Source organism: Penicillium macrosclerotiorum (assembly GCF_028827735.1).
Source record: "Penicillium macrosclerotiorum strain IBT 26536 chromosome Unknown utg000006l_segment0_segment0, whole genome shotgun sequence".
Lineage (NCBI taxonomy): Eukaryota > Fungi > Ascomycota > Eurotiomycetes > Eurotiales > Aspergillaceae > Penicillium > Penicillium macrosclerotiorum.
The window spans coordinates 407,663-427,881 of NW_026643085.1; the positions used below are offsets into that span (position 1 = coordinate 407,663).

Below are 20,219 nucleotides of genomic sequence, written 5' to 3' on the forward strand. Positions count from 1 at the left end.
TCCCAGCCAAATATCATGTTCCTTGCACTGTTATACGGATTTACCATACTCCGTTCTTTCCTCCCATGGATCCTTTACGCAATGCCCTCGAAACCGGTCTTGTTGACATTCCGGGCCCCTTTATTGCAAGATTTACAGACCTCTGTCGTCTTTACTTGGTTTGACAATGGAGATTTAAGGAAGATCTGCCTTACTTGTATCTCTATTGCCAAACCGATTCTGAAACCGCTATGATAATCGGCCATCAATAGGGAGAATAAGCTGATAGAGCTGATAGAGCATAAACATGTGTTTCCCGATCGTTGAAATTACTCTGCAGATTGAATTTCAGGCATTCACAACAGTGCCTCTGAGATTCGAATCTCGGATATGACCGGGATTAGCCTAGCGGCTATGGACTTTCGAGAATATGATGTCGAGCTATGCTACACACCAATCTAGATGTGCGACAGATTGAATGCGAGGAACCAGATAGCCTAATTGTTTCCAGATCTGCCTAGATTGATAATACAATAATCACTTGCAGCTCAAAGCTCAACACATCCGCCCCATCCTGGGAAAGGGAGGGAAAAGCTGGTTCATCAGTTCCCGAGGGAGATGGAAAATTGACTGCCCTGCTCTGCTATATGCGGTAGGGTTGTCCTCTTCAGCACCGCACAGCAACCTTATCAAGTTGTAATCCATGGTCACGCTGGCAGGGAAAGAAAGTGATTTTTTTTTCTTCTTCTATGCATGCTCAGTAGATGGAAGCCTTTAGCTCCCAGATCAGGGGAAATCAAGGGTACAGGGTCAAACTTCATCTAATTCTGGAGTGGATTGGGAGTCGATCAACATGTTTGCGGACTAAGTAAACGCCCTGGACTGAAACAACCACAATACCCCCTTCCAAGAACTTGGTTTGACTTCTCACTTCCGGGGGTTATGCCCCTGCCTTCTCCTCTAACTTGCCCTCGGTCATTCTTTGGTCAATAAATCATGCTGCTTAGTGAGCTGGTTAGGAACCGACAGTAACTCTTCTTTTTTTACTTTGCCGCCTGGAAGTGATCGCTCAGAGCCTCGTCCTATAAACCCGTTGGCTCCCCACACAACACAAACGCAGAAGCGCCCACTTTCAGGCCAGATTATACAGCCTCATGCGCGACCTACCGGCCAACATGACCCGGCGGCTTCCTGTCTGACTCCATCCAACTAACAACCAGCCACGAACGCCACACACAGAGAGAGAAAGAGAGAACGAGCGACAGGGAGGTACCCGTAGCAATATAGCTCGTCAGCCCAACCAAGAGGCAAAGAACGTACAGGGTATCCCTGCACACCCACGCGTTTGTCTCTTCTTTTTCACCTCTTCTCTCCACGGTTCGGGCGGTCCTCAATCTTGAACAATGATCAGTACCGGGTCCCAGCGGTGCCGATCACCAGCCGATCACCACACCAAGCAACGACTAGCAAGTAACTAACGACTGTGCGAAATTGGGATAGCCCACGGCCCGGCGAACCTGGCAAATTCCAAACAGGCCACTGCCATTTAAAAAAGGTTGGAAACTCCGCTCTACTCCGTCCTTGACAGCGATCCTGATTTAGAAATCGCCTGTCGTCAGGGGGAGAGGAAGGGCAGGGTAGGGGGGAGAGGATCCTTGCATCGGCGGCAAATGTCGTGTCCAATCGTGAGCACTGGTACCCGGCAGATCGGGGGGTTCGTGGGGGTCCCGAAACCGGCCTGGAACGTGAAAAGCTTGGGGGACAGCAAGAGGGGGTGCCGGGGCGCGGTGATTGGGCGTCGGGGGGGCCTACGGTGACGTCTTCAGGGGCAGGGTGTTTAACCACGGGTGGCTGCGACTGGTTCCAGCAGATCGCGGATTAGAGAAAGGGCACGTGACATGGTATGGCAGCGCAAGGGTTCATCTCGCATATCAGCAGTACATCACATTGGTTTTTTGTTTATCCACAGGGAGGAGAAAGCAATCGCTAGTAGACAGCAAGTCAAAGATATTCACAATTGAAACGGATCATACCCCACATGCTCCCGCTTTCCGCGAAGGGTAGAACGGAGAAGAGGGAGATGGGCGAAGAGAACAATGACACATAAATCGGCAGGATGGGGCCCCCTCCGCGTACATACAAGACAAGAATCCCCGAGAAGGCCAAGATAAATAAAAAAAAAATAATCACCCTCGAGCCACAGAAGCGCTCAAGGATGCTTCTCGGGGGTGAAGGGACACCAATTGCCCGTCCTTGATCCTTTTGGGGAAAGAGTTCCACAATCGGGCCATGCAAAGATCGCCGATCGGGAGTGGAACATGCAGAGTATTGAGAAGAAGTGAAGAAATAAAAACAAAATAACACAGTGGTTCGAAAACGAATGCTGGCGTCGCAGGGGAGAGGGGGCGCACAGGAGTATCGGAGAGGATACTCCTGCTCCCGCCCACCCTTCTCTCTCCCGTCGAAACAAGAGAGCGCAAGCAAACCTAACATGTACCGCTAATATCAGGCTCGGAGAGACCTGTTTAAGCCGAGTAGGTGCTCGCGGTACCGGGCTTGAGAACGTTCGTACCGTATTCACCGTCGTAGTTGCCGGGAGGCGAGTAGTTGCAGACGGTGAAGGGCAAGGCGCTGCTGGAGTCGACATTGCCCAGGCTGTCGCAAGTAACGGTTGCGCAGCCGACGTGAGTGGTGCCCTTCCAAACAATCTGAGAGAAGTGACCCCATTTGTCGAAGTTCGTCATGCTGGGGTCGGCCTGACCATAGGGCAGGGGGTAGTAGCCGATCTCGTCGTTGTACATCAGGTTGGTGATCATGACGCCAATTTCGCTGGACTCCACTCCATATCCGATGTTCTGACCGTAGCCACCGCCATCGATGGAGCTGCACAACATAGAAACAGGTTAGGTCGAGTTGTTCGCGAACGTCAAGGGAGATATCAAAAGATCAGAAAACAAAACAAAGCTACTTACGTATCGTGCTCGTATACACACTTCTGGGCAAGAGCCAGAGCGCTGGCTTGCAGGTCGGCGGACCAGTCGAGCGAGGAAACCGAGTGGTTGCTGCGGTGGATGTTGTGGTTGTACAGAACGGCCTGTTGGTAGGAGTTGGTGGCAGTCGAAGTGGCACTGGTTGTGGCGGCCGCGGCCGTGGAGGTGGACAGAGTGGACGAGGGCGTCACGGTGGAAGTCCACGCGGTCGAGTAGGAAGAAGTGGTGCCGTCCTCGGTCTCAGGCTGGGGAGCGGCGGAGGTGGCCGAGTTGGGGACCAGCACGGTCGACTTCTTCGAGAAGTCCGACTTGTCGGTCTCAGCGGGCGCCGGGGCGGCAGCCTGGGAGACGGTGGTCGTCGTGACCTGGACTTGGGCCTGGTGCGCCGGCTGAACGGTTTCGGTGACGGCAGGGGCAGTGACCGTCTCAGTGACGGTGACAGTGGTCCAGTCGGTCACATACACCCGCTTCTCGTAGGCATTGACGCAGCCGGCAGCCAGGGCGGCAATAAACAGAGTGGCGCGCATGGTGGGTTGGAACGATTGAGGATCAGATTCACGAGGTCAGACGAGATTCCAGTGTCCAAGATGCGAGACTGAGATGGATGAGAACTTCCCCAGGAAGTTCGACAGAGAGCGTATAGGGAGGTCAACCACCAACAGATCGACTGTGGTGCGACAAGTAAAGAGTGAATGTGTACGCTTTGGTCCGCGGGGGATGGTAAATGAATGACAGGCCTGGACACTCGGGGCGAGCGCAGGCAACAAGTGAGAGAAGCGATGCAGAAGAGAAGAGGAGGGCGACGAGATGGTTTGAAGTAGTCGAGGGGGAAAGGAGACGCCCGCGGGTCGGTGGGGCCGATCAGGGTCGAATTGGGCAAGCTGGGGCCGGGTTTAATTATGGGGGAGATGAAGGAGGCACCAGAGTTCATTTACTCATTTACTTCGCCGCTGAGAATTGTCCAGTCTGGAATTGTGAGCGCTGCCAGGTCTTGGGGCTCGGCGCTGCTTTTTATTGCGCGCGTGCAGACCGGCCATGGTCGTCGTGCTCGCCCAGCAGGATGCGCTTCTGCGGTCTGGTATTCTCCAACCTCGCGATCTCTCACACATTCCACCCGCCACTCGCAGACGTGGAACGTCCTACATTCCAACGCCCACCCTCTCCCCCGTTCATTGGCTCTCGCCGAGCTCTCTCCCAGCTCGACCATTGTCAGAGGCTGGGAAAATGGAGGGGAAAAAGGGCAAAGGCTGGCCAGAGCCGCCCGGCAGCCATGATCTATGATCTCCCTGTCACTTATTCTCCGAACCCTCAGGGCCTCCGAACGAGCCAGGCCAGACCAGCGACCCTGGACCGAACAGGTCAAAAACATGAATGTGGTGCCCCGTCCTGGGCGGATCCTCAATTCCACTTGCCCACTACGAGCGCTACTCGGCCATCTTAGGGGCACTCCCCCCCCCCCACTCGTGGCCGCGTGTACGGAGCACAGACTTCAGGGTTTCCTTGATACATTGATGGGTGATGCGCAGATGAGAGGCGATCCAAAGATGTGGAAACGCTCCTGAGGAAGGCTCTCTCCGCTTCAAACATCCCCCGAGCAGAAGCCGTCTCGAATTTCCGCCATCTGGTGCCCCTGCGAGATGATCGCGATCGCGATCGGTGCCAGCTGCAGGGGCAGTATCAGGAGCCGAAGCATGCCCGCCCAAAGCTCCAGAAACTCCAGACCATCTCAGGCACCCAACCCGGGCTTCCCCCTCAAACGTCTGTGGTCCCAGGCCGACACACCATTTCCACCGTCTGCGCCCAGGAACCCGGTTTCACAGTCCGGCAGGAGGCACCTCCGACGCGCCAATCACAGCAGCCCAGACCTGCATCAGGGAAATTACCCACCACAACGGCGCCGCCGCTAAGAAACTTGGCTTCGGGCCTGGTCCATTCGAGCCCCGTTCTGCACGGGCGTGAATTTCGGATTGATTACCTGGGCCACCGCTTCATCATTTGTGTGTTTCAGCCCCAAAGTGCCGAGCGGGAGGTGATTGGTGATTGCCACTCGGTCACACCGTCCAGCGGAGTTCCATATCCAGATGGACGGAGTACTTTAGACAGGTTACTCTGTTGTCTTGACAGAACCGCTTTTGGTTATCCCTTACCTCATAGTATATTAGTGTATGGCTGCTATAGAACCAGTAGACGACCTCTATTCCACGCAACGGTTTTTTTTTTTTTTTTTTTTCTTTTGGTTCCCCCGTAATGACCTGGTAGTAAATCATAGGGTATCCAGTGCTTACCTCAAGAGGTACTGTAACTATAGGGTTTTATTGCGGACTAAATCAAATATGGGCGGCGTACAGGTATTTAATAGTAAACTCATTTAGGTGAATCTGGTATGAGATCATTGGGAGGCCCTTGGCTCCCCTTCCCGTGTCGCCATTTCTTTCAATCTCTAACAGAGGGTCCTCATACTCGAGCCAGCCATGGCGTAGAGTCCGAGGGGCTTTTGCCAACCCAGCCATGCAGGGCACGAAGGTACCCCAAGCCAAAAGCCAAGGCCCGATCGGGGGAAAAAAAGGTAAGAAAACCAGAAATCACAATCAATGCGACCAATACCCCAAATGAGAGGAAGAAATAAACCAAACAAAGAAAAAGTCCAAACAAAAACACCAAGAAGCCAAGAGCGAGCCTCGGGGAACAACATGAAGGGATTTCTAAAGGTCCATAGTTCTGCATCGGCCGGCCTCACACACTAGAAGGTAGTTCTTAGCCGGGTCGGCCGCCTTCAAATCCTTGAAGAGAGGGTTGCGCGACTTCAGCCAGAAGGACTGGTTGCCCACAAAGTCCTTCAAGTGTGACGGGCGAATATCCACCACCGATGCGGCTGTGATGGACGACAGCAGCCCTGCACCAGCCTCGCGCCGCACCCGCTGAATGATCAGGTCGCGTGCCGATAGAGGCTGATCCTTGCGGCCTACGAGGCTGTTTCCGTGAGGCGCGGAGCCTGTGGAGATTTCGGCGGTGCAAAACACACCTGTCACGGTGCGAGTGCCGATCTGTAAACCGACGATGACATCCAGCAGTCCCACAAACAAAAACGGGTGCTGCATGATCTCCACGGCGAAGGAGTTGCATGTTTGTCGGGCCAGGCTTCGGTAGCTATCATCCTCCAGTAATGCGGCCAGACGGAGCAGGTTTCGTGCAATGACACCGTTGACAGACGGCGTGGCAGACTCAGTGCCCGTCTTCAATCGTAGAAGAGGGCCAGGCATGCCAGGGATCAGTTCAGACGACGTATTATAGAAGCCAGCAGCGGTAGAGCCGGTGTTCGCGAGGAAAAACTCATTGAGGTATTCTGCGCCCGGGTAGGTCAGTCAATCTATCACGGCAATAAAAGGGAAGGGGTCTCGTACTTTGCAGACGCTCGGCAAATTGTAGGTAGCTGTCATCAAAAGTGGCCTCATACATGTCCAGAAGTCCGGCAGTCAGGTATGCATAGTCATCCGCGAAACCTGGAGTGTCACCACGTTGTCCATCCCGGTAGATGCGCCACAGCTTCCCCGTCGTCTTGTCAAACAAGTGATCTTTGATGAAGCTAATTGCACGGGCGGCAGATTCGCGACATTGAGTGGCCTTCGAGCTCTCGATCTCTTCGAATAAGACACTACACTTGGCCAGCGCACCGATCGCCAATCCATTCCAGGCAACAATGATCTTATCGTCAAGGTCGGGCCGCCCCCTCCTTTTCTCCCGGTGATCGTGTAGCTTTTGCTTTCCGCCTTTAATGATCTTAACCACCTCTTCTTCGCTAAGTCCGAAATCCTTGGCCAGCTTGCTCGGTGTTGCTCGGACAGAAAGGACGTTCTGGTTCATAAATTCATCATGTGGATCGTACTCAGCCGCGACGTTTCCATCCGGGAGTACACCCCAATGGCGGGCACAAACTGGGGCATCTCGAGGACCCAGAACCTGGGTGAGTTCCTTCAGGGACCATACGTAGAAAGCACCCTCCCGTTTCTCTGTATCGTTAGGGCTAGGAAAGCTGTCCGCATCTTCTGAGGAGTAGAAACCTCCCGTCGGTGCTTGTAAGGGAGTGGTTGTCAAATAGGCAGCAAGGTCATAGACAGCACCCAGCAGCTCCGGGTCATGGGTCAGTCGGAAGGCATCCACGTAAACATCCAATAGCTGAGCCTGGTCGTACAACATCTTTTCAAAATGTGGCAGGCTCCAATCGGTGGTGACACTGTATCGGGAGAATCCATGGCCAATATGGTCTCGAATACCACCGCGCGCCATGTTTACCAATGTAGTCACAGCCATTGCAGTCGCCTTCTCACACTCATCTTGTCCCACAACATCAGAAATCTGACTAGGATACGCACCCAGTCGCAGCAGGAAGCCGAGGTTCGAAGGTGTGGGAAACTTAGGTGTTCGTCCGAAGCCGCCGTTGATAGAGTCGTATCTTGAGGCGAAGTGTTGGTATGCCTCTTCTAAGAGTTCGATGTCCAGGTCCTCGTCAGTTTCACGTTCTGGATGTTGGGAATGCGTTCCCTCCTCAGCAAACTCCCGCAACTGTTTTGTGATGTCCTTTGCACTGTCCAAGCACCGTTGCTGCTGAGTTTGCCAGACATCGCTCAATTTCTCCAGAATCTCCACAAAGCCAGTTGTACCGGGACCCTGCGATGTTGTTGAGTTAGGGCCCGGCCAATATGTACCTCCGAAAATAGGCTCCAGGTTTGGAGTCAGGAAGACATTCAAGGGCCATCCACCCGAGCCGGTGGTCGCTTGCACATAGTTCATGTAGATATCGTCGATATCCGGGCGCTCCTCTCGGTCCACCTTGATCGGAATGAAGGACTCGTTAAGAATAGCAGCCACCTCGGGGGACATAAAAGACTCTTTTTCCATGACATGACACCCTTCCAATTGTTAGTGAAATTGCCCTTGAAACAGATATGTCCAAAGAGGCCAGGTGGAACAACATACAGTGGCAGGCTGAATAACCAATGCTGAGGAAGATCATGCGATTGTGCTTGCGGGCAAGCTCGAGAGCCTCTACATCCCATAGCTGCCACGCGACGGGGTTGTTCATGTGTGCCCGCACCTAGACACCGTTAGCGCCGATGTGGCTCCTTTTTCAGGCGGGGCGGCGTAAGAGCTCACATAGGGCGATCTACTCTGCTGCAGACGATTAATCAATTTAAGTCCCCTCTCAGAGGGCTCATGCTGTGACTGCATCCTGAACGCCCAATCTTGGGGATATGGAGTGTATGGATCCCTTCAGGTCTGCGGGGAGAATTCCAGCGCCCGTGCTATCGCGGCGTGGATCGGAGGTACTAACGGGATCCGGCACGATAAGACTCGGGTTGAGACGGGACTGAGACGACCCCACGTGTGTGGCCAGGGTGAGTGCGTTCGATGGGCAGTATTTGACTGCGAGTCAGGACTTACGGTGTAGCACAGAGTAGGGGGTTGTGCACAAAAGGCCGGAAGTGGGGTGAACGCTGCTCGGACGAAGCGCTGCACTTTGGGGTTCGGGAGATCGGCCCTGTGCGTCATCGATGCATCAGGACGGTCACGTGCAAATGCGATCACAGTGCCCAGAGCTTAGGGATCAAGAAGAATGCAGGTACAGAAAAAAAAATATATATACTAATCATTGAAGAAGTCATCCGAATAGCAGTCCCCATACATGCTCATCATATCATATCATCTCGCACTGGGTATCATATCTAATCATCTCCCATCAACTCGGCTAATTCGCGCTCTTCTTCCTCCGTTAACATAGGCTCGTCATTGGCCTTCTCCTCTTCCTTGGGGCCAGTTTTCGCCAATTCAACAGCCTTTTGGAGCTCATCGGGTCTGAGAGACCATTGTCGGACAGTGCCATCGATTCCGACGCTGACCACTGTTGAGCCAACGAGTGCGAGGCCAGTGACCTCCTCAAAGTGGCCGGAGAATGTATGATGGAGCTCTCCGGTCTAAAATGGTCAGCGAATGACCATATTTGATAGCTGGATGATGAATAGATAACTTACCGATCGATTCCACACTCGTACCTCCTCATCCCGACAGGCGGTGACAACCCAGCCACCAGCCTCATAGATGACAATATCTCTTACAAAATCAGGATGCTCAAGGGAGATATTGGCCTTCCAGCCATCCGCTCGCACAAGGCACTTGGCTGTCTTGTCGGCAGAGGCAGACCAAAGATCACCATCTTGGTCAAAGAAGAGCTTGTTCACGCTAGTATCGTGCGGAAGAATCGGCTCGATTTCACCACCTCCGCCAAAGAGCTGGAATTGACGGATTTCTCGGTCACTGCCGGCGCTAAAGATGGTAGCCTGAGATTCCTCCAGCTCGGGGTCAATGGATAGATCCAGAACGCCTCGAGCATGGCCCTTGAAAGTTTCAGTCATCTCACCACTGGTGAGATTGAAAACCAGCACCTTTGCGTCGGCACCTCCTGAGACAAGTAAATCCTGGCCCTGCAATCGAACACTGATCACAGATTTGACGAAATCGCTGTGTCCCTCGTACTTTTGACGAGGCTGCGTCGAGGCCACGTCCCAGCTCCAGATGGTCTTATCCCAGCAACCGGCAAACAGGGTCTTTCCGTCCGGGCTCAGACACACGCTTGTTAAGGGAGCTTGGGGACCCTTGTAGAGTGCCGATGTCTCGCCAGTCTGTAAAAAGACCCTAAGCATGGTGCCTCTCTTCCGGTTTGGGTATGCGACGGGAGAAGTATAGAAACACTTACTGCCAGTACCACCCTTCTCACCACTCCACTACTCTGTGCAAGATAAATAGACCCATGATTTGATGGGTCTGCACGAACTGCGAGGATTTTGCTCTGTAGCCTGATCGGATTCCCCTGATCATTTTGAGACTTGGCATCTTTCCGCTGTTGCTCGTCCAAAGCAGCACTGTAAAAGACACCGACTCGGATCAGTATTTATATATAGCACACCAGACCAATTGAAATCCTCACGAGGTCTGGAAAAAGTGGTCGCGGTTGGAGGAAGTCGTCATCTCCGCAACCTCGCGAGATTCTTCTCGCTTCGCTCGTTCTTGAGGGGCAGGGGGAAAGTTGGATCTCTCACAAACGTGACCCACCGTCGTCCGCACAACCAACCCCGAACTGCTATCCGAGCTCCTGCAGTCCGCCGTAGCCCGAATCCACCAAAACCACAGATTTTGCTTCTTCTCTCTTCTCTTTTCTTCTCAACCCTACCTACTCCCTCCTCCCATCCTCTTCATCCTTTTCTCTCTTTTTCTTTTCCCTCTTCTTTCTGCCTTTTTCCCGTACACTTTCATTGCGCGATTCCGCGCTGCCTGCCAAGATGGATATGAACCATTTGATAGGGTCAGTCATCTGCACCTCGTGGTCGGAACCAGGGTTTGTGCGGCTAGGCTGGAGTTAACACCTGGCAGTCAGCGTTTCAACCTGATCTCCAAAAGTGATATTCGGTAAGCTTCCTCTGTGATCTCATGCTTCCTGAACCCATTGCTGATGGCCTTCAGCTATGTGGGCACACTTCATGAAATCAACCCCGAAGCATCCACGATAGCTCTTGAGAATGTCAAGTCATATGGCTCCGAGGGTCGACGGGGGAACCCGGCTGATGAGGTTCCTCCATCTGCTGCGGTCTATGAATATATTGTCTTCCGTGGTAGCGATGTCAAGGACATCAGCGTCGCCGACGAAGAGAAGAAGGAGAATGCACAGTCAGAGCCTCCTCGGGTTCCCGACGACCCCGCCATTCTAGGAGTAAGTGCCACACGTTATTCTATTTCTGTCTTTCTTACCCATCGCCCTCCTCCCAAGAAGCTGTACGATTCGTCGCTGTCAGCTTCGTTGATCAAATGATGAAATATTTCGGATGTAAACACAGACCTGTTCGGAATGCGCAAAACCGTGTCGAGATTTCCGTTGCCTTCCTTCTGATTGATCAATATTCCATTTTTCTTTTTTTGCACTTTGTACCTTGCTGGCTTGTCTCATTGAGCCTTGTGCTAACTGCAAACATAGAATATGCGACCGGGTGCTATACCCAGCTCTGAGCAGGGACCGTCGGCCCCTGGTCTTCCATCCCAGAAGTCTTCTCAGCAGCCACAAGCCCCTCAGCAGACAGCCCCTGGCTACCCTCAGCCGCAGCAGTTCCAGCAAGGCTTCTATCCTCCGTATGGACAGCGATTTGGTGGCCCTCCCCCATTCCCTCCAGGCCCCGGCGGTCCTGGAGGTCCTGGTGGCTTTCCTGGAAACATGCCCTATGGTGCACCTCCTCCTGGATGGTTTCCTCCTCCTGGCCACGGCTTCCCTCAGGGACCTGGTCAATTCCCCCCTCAGATGCCGCTTGGTGGCCCTGGACAACCACAGCAGCGCCCAGGCCCTCCCGGAGTGCCCGCTTCTCAGCCTACCTCTGAACTCCCTGGCGCTGATCACAAACCCTCTAGCCGCAATGCCACACCCGCGGCCCAGAGCGCACCTACTCCTCCTGTTGAGTCCAAGCCCTCTGTAGCCGAGGTCCAGGCTGGACCTGCTGCTGCTGCTCAAAAGAGTGGCCGTGTGGTGCCGGCTATTCCTATTGCTGCTCCACGACCTGTGGTCCCTATTCAAGCACCTACCGCTGGCGTTCAAGGTATCGATGCGACTGCTGCCGCCACCCAGGCCGTCGCACAAGCCATGGCCAAATTGCCGCAGCCAAATGTCCCGAAGAAGCAGGGACAGGCTGATCCTACTGTTGACGCTGTGACTCGCAAGATGAACGATATGCAACCTTATGGTGGGGCTCGTGCCCCTCGGGGTGGCCACCAGAACCCTCGCGGTGGTCGTGGTGGGGCTCGCACTCAGTACAAGAAGATCGAAGTCCCTGAGTCGGATTATGATTTTGCAGGTGCCAATGCCAGATTCAACAAAGAAGACCTTATCAAGGAGGCTATCGCTACCGGATCCCCTGCTGCAGAGGCCGAGTCTCAAGATGCCCACAGCCAGGTTGAGACCGATGTCACCAATGGCACTGCCCCGTCCTCCACACACCACAGCTACAATCGCACAGCTTCTTTCTTTGATAACATCTCAAGCGAGGCGCGCGATCGTGAAGAGAACATGGGTGGTCGTGTTGGCGGACGTGAGTGGCGCGGCGAAGAGGAGAAGAGGAACATTGAGACCTTCGGTCAAGGCAGTGTTGACGGCTACCGTGGTCGGGGTCGTGGCCGTGGACGAGGCTATGGCCGTGGCCGTGGCTTTAATCGTGGCTACGGTGGCCGTGGTCGCGGCCGTGGTGGCCGAGCCCCCATGTCGTCGTCTACCGGCGTTCCCTCCGCCAGTTAAGAGGAGCCATCCGTGTCCTTCGGAATCTACCTCTCGCAACGATTGCTATGTTTTTTCTATTTTCTTTTTTATTTCTACATCTTGGGGTGTCCAGACCTATGAACGGAACGAATGATTATGGTTGAATCTTTCTCGTCTCTTCGGCGCAATGGGAATGTATCACGACTGGGCATTCTGGGACGGCGACACGATGACTTTTTTCTGCAACAGGCAACTCTAGGTGTTTCATCGGCTTGTCTTGGGTTTTTATTTCCTTTCTCTTTTTTTCTTTCAAGCATACCCCTCTGCAGCGTCGTTCCTGATTTACCTAGTTTGGGCGGGTATCTCATCTCACCTTTCGTGTGGTCGCCTTGTTTTTAGCAGCGAATGGCCAGATATGCGAAGGCGTTGAGACGGTCCACAACATCCAATGGCAAAGATCTATTATTTTCAAGGATCATAGCCGACCACTGGCTAGGGCGAAAGGCCTCCATGCAGATGTAACATAACCATACTTCTGGAGACAAGCTCCAATCAATCAAAAAGGAAAACGAAGACCAATTGGTCTATACTCACAAGTTTCATGTATAACCTCTTGTCCCTTGTAAGGCCTGTCCAAGCTTTTTTAGATCCCCGCCATAACGCGGCAGGGATCTGTCTACATCGGCTAGTGAATTTTCAGTCTGCCGAGTGTGGAACGTCATTGCGGAGAGTTGATGCGGAGAACCACCCACACACTCGCGCCACTCGGAAAAGAAGGCTCCCCAGCAATGAGGCATCTTGAGCACTTCTGATGCTGCGGAGATCAAAGAGAGCGTAGAAAAGTAGACATGATGCGGATCTCTTGAAGAGGCGATAGGTTGAGAGGTTCTCCTCATCGAGAGTCGAGTTACTGCGATACGCACTGGATTGCAGCTTGTGGAGTAAGGTATGCCTCGGACTTTGTTGAAATCATGAAACACAACCCCGTATCCTCGGCTCAAACCATAAAAGGGAAATCTTTCCTCCCCGCACTCCACTTACAGTCCCCTCTAGCCGTAACAAACAACCGAGCAGGTTGTGTTACCTAGTTCCTTTTTGCTTCGCCTGTTCATATCTCGAGCCATTATGACATCCCGGAGTCCCTCCACACGGCTTTCTGTGATATCCGGCCATATTGAGACCAAGCAAGCAACGGCAACTAAGATGACGGCGAAAGTGCAAGTGCCAGATCAACTGCCTTGGGATCCTAATTGCACCGATTTTCCGGTGCGAAAGGATCTCCCTCATTTACCTAATGCCCCCGAGGGCGCAGCATGGGTATGGGGTGAAGATGATCAGGTATTGTCTTAGGAATAGTTCGATCCTCCAGCTCCTTTGTTAACAAGTCTCAAATAGCTCGGCAGGTTGAACCTTTTGACACCAGAACGTGTGAAGGCATCGGCGGCGGAGATCATGACTGGAGAGATGGTGCGGTTGGAGTAGGTCGCATTCCTTAAAACGCGAGAATGAGAACCGAAACCTTATGGTCTTGAAATAGTCTACCCTTGAATGTGCCTGAAAAGCCCGCATTCAATCGCGAAACCTTCCAGCATAGCATCAAGACAATCGCTGAAGATATATCTTACGACGACTGCTATTCTCTAAACACGCAAAGTGGTACACAATGGGATGGATTCAGACATGTAAGTCCTCTTCTTCATAATCAACTAGTTAGTATGTATATGGTGTCTAATTGCTCACGATCTAGTTCTCCCACATCCCTTCGAAGCTTTTTTATAATAGGGTACTTTGGAGTCTATCTATTGAATGTCTTGAACCATATTGACAGTAATTGATAGGCTACCAGTAAGGATTTCCTTGGTGATGACACAACTCTTCGCTGCAGCATTCACCATTGGGCGTCACACGGCATTGCCGGGCGTGGCGTACTTCTAGATTACCGCCACTACGCCCTCACACACAACAAGCCTTATGACCCATATTCGTCTCACGCAATCACCCTGGAGGATCTGAAAGCATGTGCTTCCTCCCAAGGCCTTGACATACGACCAGAATCTCAAGGGGGTGATATCCGTGTTGGGGATATCCTACTAATTCGCTCCGGCTTTGTCGAACAGTACGACCAGCTCAGTCCCTCAGAGCGCTTCGCCGCGGCCACACGGTCCCACGATGACCTTGCATTTGCTGGCGTATCACGAGAGCAACCCATACGTGACTGGCTTCACGATTGCTATTTTGCGGGCGTGACTGGTGATTCTCCGACATTCGAGGTGTGGCCTGTCCCGCAGATGGATTTCTTACATCAGAGTCTTTTGGCGCTCTGGGGTTGTCCGATTGGCGAAATGTGGGACTTAGAAAAGCTGGCTAAGAAGTGTCGGGAGCGTGGAAAATGGACTTTCTTCATGACAAGTGCCCCTGCAAACATGCCGGGTGAGTAGTTGAGCCTCTTTCCTGGTTGCTACTTTTCTAATCATTTGGGTATAGGCGGGGTTGGTTCGCACGCGAATGCAACTGCTATCTTGTGAATAATGCCTGTCGAGAAACGAGGGCGCAAATTCTTTGGAAGATTTAATCGTGTTCTCATTTTTCGAAATTACTCTAGTTCCAAGGGACAAGGTCGAGCTCTTTCGAGTAGGCTCTCCCCGTCACCTCTTTAATCATCCCCTGATTTAGAGAGCTCCATGGTCAGCTTGCAGAGATAGTTTTTCCAATGTAAGCCGTATGGATGAGCATGAGCACCCGCCATAAATCGATATTGAGAATCGAAAGTGGTCTGCAATCAATTTTCATTTTCCTTGGATTCTTTCAGATATAACCCCAAAGCTTTCAAACTCAAACCATGGAGGACTTGTGTTCTTCAGCGTTTGTTCTTTTGACTGATTGATAGGAAGACCGTACCCGACTAGCATAAAACCCTGTAATACTTGTCCCAGTGGCGATATGGAGTGGCTCCAGTGGGGAACATTCAGGTTACTTCAACCCTAGACGTTCGTGGAGGGCTGGAGGAGGGTAAATATTCTTGCTCACACAGATAGACCTGCCCCAGTTTGTTATAAGCTGTATATCAAATTAGCGTTTGACCTAATTTATGTCCTTTCCTCTCTTTGAAGTGAAAACCAAAAAGAATAGTACGCGCTTTCATAGAATGGACTTTCATAGTGGGACATCTTGATCCAGGAAGTGTGTGGATTTGCTTCATGCCGGCACAATGTCTCAACAAAATTTCCCCTGGGTCCATCAATAGGAAAATCTGTTATATACCCAAAATCTTTTATCCACCAGGATCTGGTCGCTACCTACTGCCAGTCTTCCTAAAGCTTAGTTCAATAGCTATCATTCCTCTTGTAGAAACCTTTCTACTAGCTACTATAGCTATGTTACTACTTTTAGATATTTGGTGCTAGTGAATTACGTGCCACCTATGCTATATACAGCATCAAATACTCGGAGAGACGAGAAGGAAAAGGATTTCTGAAAGGAGAAAGATCAAATGAAGATATAGAAGTATGAAGAGGATGATATCTCCTAGCCACATCTCTAGGAAGGTCGGGCTTTGGTTTACATTGAACGACACGTCCCAGAAGTTCCAAACCCTAGACTCTTCGCGATGTACTATGATTCTAAATAACTTTTCTTATTTATGCAACGCGTCACTGGGATACAGGTTGGAAGTATTTGGGCATCATTAGAGCTCTCTGAGAAGGAGAATATTGTCGCAAAAATCTGACTTAGATTCAAGGTAATGCGAAAGGTCGAGTGTCTCTGGCCCGGCTTTTTCGGAGGCTTGGACGGGGGCCTTATCAGTTATAATATATTCGAAAACCTATATAATAGCGATAATCATCGACATCTAGGGCCTTTCCCCGGTGAACCTGCCTTGGGTGCTAGCTTAGTCGGTAATTTTCGAGCATCCATCGACAGAATATGTCGACCAGAATTCAAGGCTCTTTATTACGAAAGATAGCTCGCTTGCGTTCTTCAAGGTCACCAGTTCATGCTGATGCACGAGGACGCTTAGCAGAATAAAATTCTAATCATAGTGAATACAAGTCGCCCGGATAATCAAGGTAGGCGATCATTTGACATCGTACTGGCGGATTGGGAGCATTCCGGTTGGCTTCCTGACTTATGCCTGTAAGCCCCTTAGATTCGGGTGGGAGAGCGACTGGTTCTTTCGATTTGAGGAGGGTGTCCCAGTATTATCCGGCCCGGTGGCGATGATGGAAGAGCTTGACAGGGATCAATGCGGCTTTTGAAGTACGTGCCTAGGCCAATGTAATGTCTAGAACGAAATCAATATGGGTTTTCACCCCTGATGAGAAAGAAATCAATGTCGATCAATCAATATGCGTCTTCCTGGTGTAGGCTTCTCTGCTTACAAGATAACATGTGGGCATTCACGCCTTCAAGGTTCCAGCTCAGTGTGCATGAGAAGTGTTGCCAACAACCGGAAACTTGACCCAATTGAGAGCGGTTGGCATGGACAGATGAAAGATCGAACATAAACAAAGAAAATGACAAGATGATAAGTGCGGGGCTCATCGTCCCTGTATTCCACCGAAACACTTCGAGTACACGTGAATTACGATGGAATGAGCAAAATGGGGTTGAAGGGGTGGCATTGGTCTGGTTGAAAGGAAGTAAAATCCACACGAAGGAATTCCTGCTGTCCGGAGCATCCAGATCATCTCATGCACATTACAGCACGCTTGAACATTATCAACGAAATCAAAACGAAAAACATGGAATAGAGACGCAGTCCCTCACGACTTCCGCATATTGTACCCACACTCTCAAATACCATCTGTCCCGGACCACTGCCTTTGTTGCGTCTGTTTGGTTTCGGTAGATTTGTGATCAGTGATGACCAGAAATCGGCTTCGAATTCGGCTTCCGGGTTAAAAGCGTTTTTGTTTAGAATTTAGCATTGATTATAGCCGCCTTCACGTCCTGTGTCCATTCATTACACTTCCTAATCGGCCGTGTGAATCTGTTGCACGGGCAAGAAGTCGGGCCAGTTTTCTTCCTGTCACTTTCCTCGATCCACACAGTCTTATTTCTCGAAAAGGAGAAGCTATTGAATATCGCGAGGACCCACATATTGCTCTGTGCGTTCCGCCATGATAGAAATACTCGTTCCCTAATAATTTTGTATAGAATCTCCGGTATACTCGGAACGTAGCGCCGTAACACGCTAGTCAGTGAGGCAGGAGATGTTCAACACTCCCTGCCAGATAGTTCCTATATTAGACATTATCACATTGAGCCGTCGGAGAGTAAGGATGTTGTCGTAAATGCGTGGAATCATGAACTGTCTCGGGTTTTGCTTTAAGTTGTTATCTCAGGGGTTCTTTGACTGGTTGAGACTCTTCTTCAGGGTTAGACCCTATTTTCTGTTGTGTTTATATCCATTTCACATGGTCAACATTAGGGTTACTCTTGCTTTTGCTAGAAGAAGCGCCTTCATAGACACTACACCACAAGCTAGGCTACATTAGATTCAAGGAGTCATTTGTTGATGATTGATTGCTTGATTGGCTGTCTATATCCTGAGTTATCAAATAAGATCGGTCAAACGTTCATCTTGGACATATATTCCCGGGTATACTGATCCGGATCCCAAGCGAGAGATCTTGTCTCATTTTCTTGAAGCTTCAAATCCACATACTGCTCCATGATTTCCTTTTCTTCGGGTTCCAAGAGATCAAGTCTCTTCTCCCATAAATCGCAAATATTGTCGTCATATGTATTGGATTCGAAGAATCGCTGATCGATCTCGTTCCAAAAGATATAGTCAAAGGCAAAATTATTCCTTGCAGCGTACATGATCCAAAAGTCTCCGCTTTCCCAGCTCCTTTGCATCCGACTAGAGAGCCGCTGATTTTCTTCGAGCGGTTCATTCCTAGTCCGGAATGCCTCCTCTTCGCAATCCCTCATTGCCTGAAGGAAAGTCGGAAGTCGTTTCTCATACTCTGCGCACCAGTCATCAAAGCCTTTGGTCCAATATTCCGGCTTATCAAGAAGAAGCCACCAAGGTGGCGCGTGAGAAAATTCGGCTGGGGGGTATATGCGAACTCCCAATCTACCGCTCCAACGATTTTGTCATCTTTATCGACTAGAATATTTGCTGGTCGAAAATCGTCGCACCACAGTGGAAATGGATCATTCTCATGAAGTATCCATTTACCCCTAAGTTCGGGATCTCGAACAAGTTTTCGAAAAAGGAACCTAGCAACAAATTTGCGCCGGCAGTCGTCAGCCGAATCTATAGCATCGTTTCTTTGGCTTTTGAGATGTGAAATATGTAAATTCGCTAGGGCTTCAAAATATAACGACGCTCTATCGAAAGTCGTCGTTGGCAGCTTCGATCGAGGTAGCGTCCCTAGTCGCACAATCTCATTCATAGAGATGGATAACGGTGGATATGCCACTTCCCATGCCGATGTGCTAGTCCGCTTCGGGGACCCTATATGGCTCAAAGACAGCGTGGATAAGGAGAAGACGATATCAGCCAGCTCTCTATAGAGGGCCTTTAGCTTTATTATACTGATATCCGGATTGAGTTCTGGATGTTGGCTTGGTTCCATACCCGGCGCCTCAAGAACATCAGACATGCTTCTCTCGTGGTCAATATAGTCCATGATTATAAAGGGGCCCAATTTTGAGGGGCCCTTGTTTCTTTCTCCCCAGCGAGAGATCAAAGGAACTGGAATCGAAATCGTATTTAACGACCTTTCCGCGAGGAATTACATGACAGAGACCTCGTTACGAATTTTCTCTTCAGGGAACATAATAGCACCAACAATTGGGAGCCGTAAAACAGCGCCGCCTGTATCGGTATCAGTAAAAGTCATAAGGAAGCTAGTGTTGAAACCGCCATTGTCAAGGTGCTTGAACTCGGCGCATTTCTGAGGGCTTATGTGCTTGACAAGAAATTGTCCAATGTCATTGTAGACATCTCCAGCAAAGAGAAAATCTACCCAGGACTCTTCGATATCATCGCTTTTTTCCCAGGCAACATCGTCGAAGGGCAGACGTCGTTCCATCTTCAATATTTGGAAAATATCGGGGACAAGTGCCCACTGTCGGTGTGAATTTATGAATGAAATGAGATGATGATAGTGTTAGAAAATAGGGGGTACCAGCTCAAGATATGCATGATCATGCAAGAATAACAACGTGATCGGAGTAATGTAAACCCGACCTAGCACTACTTTGTGATATACGTATGTAAACTACGATGACGGTTAGAAACGGTCCTATGGGGTGAAGTTAAGTACAATAAATCTATTTTTATCACATCATCACTATAATTAACTAGTTAAAAGTTACTATCTTTGTCTCACTCAGCAAAAATCTTGATGATTTCTGATCGGCGGCGTTTCAGCCTCTGATCAGTAACTGTTTTTGGGAACAACAGTTGATACTACAAACGCGAATCGCTCCCAACTTTATGTCTGGCAGCCATTCGGCCCCTGACCACAATCAACATTGTATTTAATAGCCAATGTGATAGAGCCAAATTGCTCCCAACCCCAATGCTGGCGGCGATCTGCCCTCTGATTAGTACCAGCGCTGAGTGCATCAATTGATGTTATCGAGTATCCCTGCTTATACAATATCTACGTCTACTACCGAATGTCTCGTGAACATATATACTGCCTCGTTTCCACCCGTATTCAAGTTAAACAGAGACCAAATATCAAGTTTCCTTCCATTTACTACTGCCATTCTTCTAGAGCCCACTTTCCTTGAGCATTCAAAAATCGCAAAGTCTTGGCTTATTATATCCGATCCACTGATTTATTCTTTGGTACGCCTTTTTCAATGATTCCAGATTTGACTAAAAATGACCACCAATGCTACAGATACCTAATCCCTTTATCGTCATGTCGGAGAAGCTTTTCATCGGGGGTGCTGATTATGATCGGATGAAAAAGCAAGGCAAACATTCTAGGGACAAGCGC

The 20,219-nt window shown here is 50.5% G+C and overlaps 7 protein-coding genes across 7 annotated transcripts; 3 read left to right on the top strand and 4 right to left on the bottom strand.

The window, feature by feature from the left end:
- Positions 1–2,504: 2,504 nt before the first annotated feature.
- N7462_005441 (CAP domain-containing protein) lies at positions 2,505–3,496 on the bottom strand (the record flags this gene model as incomplete). Its single annotated transcript, XM_057077159.1, has 2 exons — positions 2,505–2,862; positions 2,952–3,496. 2 exons carry the CDS (start codon positions 3,494–3,496, stop codon positions 2,505–2,507), a joined length of 903 nt encoding a protein of 300 aa, XP_056932739.1.
- Positions 3,497–4,336: 840 nt separating this feature from the next.
- On the top strand, positions 4,337–5,068 carry N7462_005442 (uncharacterized protein; the record flags this gene model as incomplete). Its single annotated transcript, XM_057077160.1, has 3 exons — positions 4,337–4,442; positions 4,496–4,966; positions 5,034–5,068. The coding sequence occupies 3 exons, from the start codon at positions 4,337–4,339 to the stop codon at positions 5,066–5,068; spliced, it is 612 nt and encodes a 203-aa protein (XP_056932740.1).
- Positions 5,069–5,671: 603 nt separating this feature from the next.
- On the bottom strand, positions 5,672–8,516 carry N7462_005443 (thioredoxin domain-containing protein; the record flags this gene model as incomplete). The annotated part of the gene is made up of 4 exons (XM_057077161.1): positions 5,672–6,312; positions 6,371–7,876; positions 7,944–8,061; positions 8,409–8,516. The coding sequence occupies 4 exons, from the start codon at positions 8,514–8,516 to the stop codon at positions 5,672–5,674; spliced, it is 2,373 nt and encodes a 790-aa protein (XP_056932741.1).
- A 173-nt stretch (positions 8,517–8,689) lies between these two features.
- Positions 8,690–9,989, bottom strand: N7462_005444 (WD40 repeat domain-containing protein; the record flags this gene model as incomplete). Its single annotated transcript, XM_057077162.1, has 4 exons — positions 8,690–8,938; positions 8,996–9,643; positions 9,718–9,883; positions 9,949–9,989. The coding sequence occupies 4 exons, from the start codon at positions 9,987–9,989 to the stop codon at positions 8,690–8,692; spliced, it is 1,104 nt and encodes a 367-aa protein (XP_056932742.1).
- Positions 9,990–10,300: 311 nt separating this feature from the next.
- N7462_005445 (uncharacterized protein) lies at positions 10,301–12,291 on the top strand (the record flags this gene model as incomplete). Its single annotated transcript, XM_057077163.1, has 4 exons — positions 10,301–10,323; positions 10,392–10,427; positions 10,482–10,728; positions 10,990–12,291. 4 exons carry the CDS (start codon positions 10,301–10,303, stop codon positions 12,289–12,291), a joined length of 1,608 nt encoding a protein of 535 aa, XP_056932743.1.
- A 1,086-nt stretch (positions 12,292–13,377) lies between these two features.
- On the top strand, positions 13,378–14,777 carry N7462_005446 (uncharacterized protein; the record flags this gene model as incomplete). The annotated part of the gene is made up of 6 exons (XM_057077164.1): positions 13,378–13,590; positions 13,648–13,730; positions 13,790–13,934; positions 14,000–14,035; positions 14,091–14,682; positions 14,737–14,777. The coding sequence occupies 6 exons, from the start codon at positions 13,378–13,380 to the stop codon at positions 14,775–14,777; spliced, it is 1,110 nt and encodes a 369-aa protein (XP_056932744.1).
- A 4,221-nt stretch (positions 14,778–18,998) lies between these two features.
- N7462_005447 (uncharacterized protein) lies at positions 18,999–19,298 on the bottom strand (the record flags this gene model as incomplete). The annotated part of the gene is made up of 1 exon (XM_057077165.1): positions 18,999–19,298. The coding sequence occupies one exon, from the start codon at positions 19,296–19,298 to the stop codon at positions 18,999–19,001; it is 300 nt and encodes a 99-aa protein (XP_056932745.1).
- Positions 19,299–20,219: the final 921 nt, after the last annotated feature.